The sequence below is a fragment of the Sceloporus occidentalis genome, unplaced genomic scaffold (genome assembly GCF_023333645.1).
Source record: "Sceloporus occidentalis isolate IW3139 unplaced genomic scaffold, rSceOcc1.0.p SCAF_1, whole genome shotgun sequence".
Taxonomy (NCBI): Eukaryota; Metazoa; Chordata; class Lepidosauria; order Squamata; family Phrynosomatidae; genus Sceloporus; species Sceloporus occidentalis.
In genome coordinates, this window is record NW_028316981.1 from 106,768,397 (window position 1) to 106,774,525 (window position 6,129).

Below are 6,129 nucleotides of genomic sequence, written 5' to 3' on the forward strand. Positions count from 1 at the left end.
GCAGGCTTGCCCTCTATGGATTTGAGCATCTGTGGATGGCAAGTCCCATTGGCCCTAATAGAGGCAAGAAGTGCACATAGCTGTGGTAGCGTGGCCAACCTACGCCACCATTAAAAACCATGGGACTTGAAGTCCCATGGTCTTTAATATTCATGATGGGGTGGGTGGAACAGAAGGCTGGTGGATAATAAAGACTAACTTTATTTCTTTTGTACTATTATGAAATTGTTTAAAGTTTATTAAAGATGATTGGACCTTTCTGCATAACAAATGGTTTAACCAATTACAGTTGGCCCTTCACATTTACAAGTTTGACCTTTGCAGATTTGATTATTTATGGATTACTTGCTGCAGCCTTCACTGCTGTCCTATGCCATTTTTAATAGGAACTACAAGCCTCATAAGACTGAGAGACTGTGAATGTGTGCTGAAGCTTGTAAGTCCTTTATAAAAATGGTATAGAACAGTAGCAGAGGCAGTGACAGGTCCTACAAGCCACCTGCTTGTGCCTTGTGAAGGAACCCCACAACCTCAAAGGCATTCACAGTGGGTTGACTCTGCAGATCATACTTTTTGTGAGTGCTAAATATGGTTGAGGGTGGGGGGGTGGTAGAATTATTTGCAGTTTTTCCATTTTCATGGGGATCATGTGCCCCCAATCCCAGAGAATATGGAGGGCTGACAGTATAGAGGAGGAGATTTTATACCTCAAAATGTAATGAGCCCTGAGGTTTTATATCTGTGCATGATGTTCTGTAATTGTAATCTTCCTCTCTGCAGACTAAAATGTATGTCAGGTCAATAAAAATCCATCAGTGGGATGTAACATACATGCTTATGTTCCTTTTAGCTGCCTTGGAACCATGGAGAGTGATACTACTACACCAAACTGTGAACAGAATAATATGCCATGGTCACCTTCACCACAGCCACCTTCTCCTTATGTACCTGTCAAGCTTGAAGAATATGAAACACCAGGATTCAGTGTCAAGAAACTCCTCAAGAAAGCCAAAGAGAGTTGCAAGTGTGACCAACAAAGTATCCTCAGCTTCTTCCTCAAGCTGTTCCCTGTAGTAGAGTGGCTTCCTCATTACAGTCTCAAGAAACAACTGCTTGGTGACATCATCTCAGGCTTACTGGTTGGAATAGTTGCCATCCCACAGTCAATCTCATATGCCCTCCTTGCAAGCCAGGATCCCATTTATGGCCTCTATACCAACTTCTTCTGTGGCATCATCTACTTCGCCATGGCTACCTCACGCCATAATTGTGTAGGGTCTTTTGGGGTCCTGTGCTTAATGATTGGGGAATCAGTAAACCGGCAACTGAGGTTGGCAGGATATGAGTCAGACACTGGAGCTGACAGAGTGGTTAATGCCACACTGAATGGGACAGTGTTCTGTGACAAAGGCTGCTATGCTATCACTGTGGCAACTGCCCTAACATTTTTGGTTGGAATATATCAGGTAAGATAACTTGTTAGAATATTATCTTCTTAATATTTTGGGTGCAAACTGAAGAGCCAATGCTACTTCCTCTGTAGCCAGAGGGATGTTAGAGTCTCTCTTTTAGTTTTTGGCCATTTTGGCTTTAAATGATGAATGGGCAAAGGTGTTCTGACCCTGCCTCCACTGGATTTCTTAAAATGCTACTCATCTACAGTAGCAGAAGATTAAAGGATTTCTTAAAATGCTACCCATCTACAGTAGCAGAAGAAAGGTTGTCAATTATCAGGAAGTCCTCCAGAGGCCTTAGCATATGATGTCAGTATTCTGTGTCTGGCTATAGTGATGCTGTCAGACGTTTCTTCTATGTCCCCCCCCCCCCGCCACTGGCCACTAAATGGCTGTGGAATGGGTACTGCAGCAGTAGCATCATTGGGGTGTGTGGGACACACCAGATGACACCTCAGAAGACGGGACACCCCAGGATGGGGGACGGACAGCTAGTCATCTCCCCACTCTTGTGAGCGTTGTTTTGGCCCACACAGGGGCTCCTCCCGCCACGCCAGCACTCCCCCAAACCACACTTGTTCTCCCTCACAGACATCCTTCTGGCACCAGACTTCTGGAAATCCCACCAAAAGTCAGGGGGCGGAAGTCCTGCCCACCCCGGAAGTCCCATTCCCACACCAGGTATCACCCATTGCAAGGATGCCACTGCATTGCAGTAGCTAAAAGGTTTGTCCTAGGGGACATGAGAGAGGAGATATAGCTGCAGATCTTTTATAATGTATCTCTGCACTGCAATATCTCAGCCCTACTTTTTGTGCAGGAGAACCTTATATACCTGTTTAGTTCATTGTTCTGACCAACTATAACTGCCCAAACATTTAAATGGTACCTTATGGAACCATTTTTAAAATTACTGTGTAACATACTGATAATGTTGAGGTTGTTATACTCATACATTAACAACAACAAATGGTTTTAAAATAGAATCATAGAATCATAGAATTGGAAGAGACCCCAAAGGCCATCCAGTCCAACCCCCTGCCATGCAGGAACTCACAATCAAAGCATCCCTGACAGATGGCCATCCAGCCTGTGTTTAAAGACCTCCAAGGAAGGAGACTCCACTACACTCCAAGGGAGCGTGTTCCACTGTCAGATACACAGATATTTACATTTCAACTTTGAATTCAAGTCTTATTTCATTCTTACCTACAAAAAATGAAGAATTTCAGATGTTTTCTTTCCACTGGGCAAGATCATAAGTGTTTTTATTTCTCTATTTTCCAATTATTTTTCACAATTTAGAGTTTTGCAAAATTTTCACTTTCACATCCCCCCTCCAAACAGTATATTTTGCACAAAAAAAGAGTTCTGAAATGCAGAAAATCTGATGGTTGACCAGTTTTTGATAGGGTGTCTTGATGTGTTGAGAGACCCTTTCACATAAAAAATAAATGGCTTTCTATATTACAGATCATGGATATCAGCCTGACACACACATACACCTGATGACAATAGCACCAGTTGGTGACTTCACTAACTGCTTTATCACACTAGTGTTTATCACACAACATTTCCTGTTTAACTCTCGTTTAACTCTCATTTAAATCCTATTTGCTCCCTAGTGTGGTAAAGCAGTATGAAACTAAACACCATAGAACAAACTATCACATCAGCTCATATCACATCAGTTTTCCAAGAGGTCCAGTCTGCACATTAAGCTGAATCAGGTGATGAACTATCAAATGATTAGGTGCGTGAGTGTCAACCATAATCCCATAATCTGCAACATCATTCTTTCTAACTCAGGAATGAAGAGAAGTGTGTTATATTGACAAGTTCTTGATTTACCCAGCTCAGCACTAAGAACCTAAAAAGAGTTCTGCTGGATCAGACCAAAGGCTTTTCTGGTCCATAATTCTTCTGCAACACCAGTCAAGAGATGCTTCTGAAAAATTTAGAAACAGGACTTGAGTACAAGGAAACCCTCCTGTATTGTCAGTATTATCACTGACGGTTGTTACTCTTTAGGGTTTCAAACAGTTTTTCCATGGCCATCATGGAGAGATACCAGGATTGAATCTAGGTCCCTTTGCATGTCACAGCTGCCTTGGATGAATACTTTTATCAAGATATATTTTGAACTATTTCTGAGACTAGCTGCTCATCACAAATAGAATTCTCTTTTTCACATAAGCAGCCTGTTTTACGATAACAAATAACACATGTTAGCAATATCTCCTCCTTGCTCACTGTGCCTAGACTCGTGATTCATAAATTCAACTTGCTTTATCTTTCAGATACTTCTAGGGGTTTTCCAGCTGGGCTTCATATCTGTATATCTTTCAGAACCTCTCTTGAGTGGCTTTGTAACTGGATCTTCACTTACCATCCTCACCTCCCAAGTGAATCTCCTTCTGGGAATAAAAATTCCTCGCCATGATGGAGTGGGCTCCCTTGTCTTAACATGGGTTGACATCTTCAGATACATTAACAAGACTAACATCTGTGATCTAGTTACCAGCCTAATTTCTTTGGTCCTTATTGTGCCAGTAAAAGAAATCAATAATTACTTTAAGGACAAAATGAAGGCTCCATTTCCCATCGAACTCCTGGTGGTCATTGCAGCGACTCTGTTCTCCTATTTCTTTGACTTCAATGCCAGATACAAGTCCAAAATCTGTGGTGACATTCCCACTGGTTTCAAGCCACCTGCTGTTCCTGATTTGAACCTTTTGTCAAACCTGGCACTTGATGCTCTACCCATTGCTATCATTGGTTTTGCAATGACTGTCTCACTGGCAGAAATATTTGGCAAGAAGTATGGCTACCCTGTTCGGGCTAACCAAGAAATGATTGCCATTGGCATGGGGAATCTGATCCCATCTTTCTTCTCCTGCTTTGCTATTTCTGCAGCCTTGACAAAGACCTTGCTGAAAGAGTCCACAGGATGCCAAACCCAGCTATCAAGCCTGGTATCTTCAGTTGTGATGCTTCTGGTGTTGTTGTGGATTGCCCCTCTTTTCTATTCATTGCAAACCTGCATCTTGGGTGTGGTTACCATTGTGAACCTCAGGGGAGGTTTGCGGAAGTTTGCTGACACTCCCAAGATGTGGAGGATCAGCAAGATGGACACTGTGGTCTGGTGGGTCACCATGCTGTCCTCATCACTGATCTCTACAGAGCTAGGCCTTTTGGTAGGGGTCTGCTTTGCTCTCCTCTGCATCATCTTCCGTACTCAGAGGCCCCGGGCCACTCTTCTAGGTAAGGTGAATGATTCAGAAATTTATGAGGACCAGTTCACTTACAAGCAGATCAACAGTGTTGCAAACATCAAGATCTTTCGCTTTGATACCTCACTTTACTATGCAAACAAGGACTACTTCAAAAGTTCACTTTCCCAGAAAATAGGAATAAATCCTTCCCTGATTGCTGCCATGCAGAAAAAGGCTGAAGCAAAAGCAAAGGCAATCCTGGGCAACAATGAAAACTGTTTCTCTTCTAAACTGAACTGCCTAAAGGCCACAAGGACAAGTGTCACACAAGTTACAGCAGATGTCTCTGCTCCAATCATTGACATCCACACCTTAATAATTGACTGTGGGGCCATGCAATTCATAGACAGTGTGGGTCTCAGTACGCTGAAGGAGACTCGCCAAGACTATCAGAAGATTGGCATCCAGCTGTTGTTGGCCAACTGTAATCCGTCCATCCGGCGCCGCCTCCAGGCAGGTGGTTGGCTCACAGGGATGGAAGATTCAGAGTTGCTGTCCTTTCACAGTATACATGCTGCTGTACAGTTTGCTGAGAAACAGGGCCAAACTCAAGTGATGGAGAATGAAGTAGCCAGAGGTACTTTTCTAAGCCCAGAACCCCAGGACGGCTTAGTAGATTCAGGTGTGGAAGGACCGCTGTAAGCCAGGGCAGAGCATATTGTATAATAATAAGGAACTTGCCTTATACATTTTAAGCTGTGAATTTCATTGGCATTCTACATTTGCCAGGCCAAGATGAAGGCCTTTGCATTGTAATAATCTGGATGGGGACAGCATTACTGTATAATACTTGGCATGGAGATAAAGCTTCACCTGCTTGCTTTCATTGAGTCAGGCTACTGTTAAGGATATAGGATCAAGACCAGGAAGGAAAGGTTATATTTTCATCTTACATGGAAGTGGAGGCAGCACTTAATCATCATAAAAACACAGTAGGCTGATAGGTAGTGACTTACCTAGTTCCATCCAATGAGGCTAGGAAACAAATATACTAGGTTAAGATGCAGATTTGTTTACAGAATGGCTGCTGAAATGACAGTATTGGCATCAGACTCTAGATGAGAGACTCTTCTTTGAGGGCTTAGTCAAGCAAAGAACAAAATCTCTGTAAACAGAAAACTAACACGCTACTGGGGGTCAGGGGACATAGATACTCTAGTCCAGTCTGGCTGTTCTGAGTGCCTCTTTGCAAGGCAATTTTGATGGAGAGGAGCACTGAAATATGTGATCTTCCCTACTACAGTTTGAAACGGTACACTCCATTCATATCATTATATGGATAAGCCAGACCTCCTTTCAATAGCTGAACAGGGACCAGAAGCAGTTCAACCCCAATATTCTAGTCACTATACTTCCCTGACTTTTCTCTTTTTATTTGGGAACTGAATAGTTTATATAAA

The 6,129-nt window shown here is 42.8% G+C and overlaps 1 protein-coding gene across 1 annotated transcript; it reads left to right on the forward strand.

The window, feature by feature from the left end:
* The first annotated feature begins 863 nt into the window (after positions 1–863).
* On the forward strand, positions 864–5,371 carry LOC149321932 (sulfate transporter-like). Its single transcript, XM_089519887.1, has 3 exons — positions 864–1,466; positions 3,755–4,921; positions 4,976–5,371. Exons 1-3 carry the CDS (start codon positions 864–866, stop codon positions 5,369–5,371), a joined length of 2,166 nt encoding a protein of 721 aa, XP_089376013.1.
* Positions 5,372–6,129: the final 758 nt, after the last annotated feature.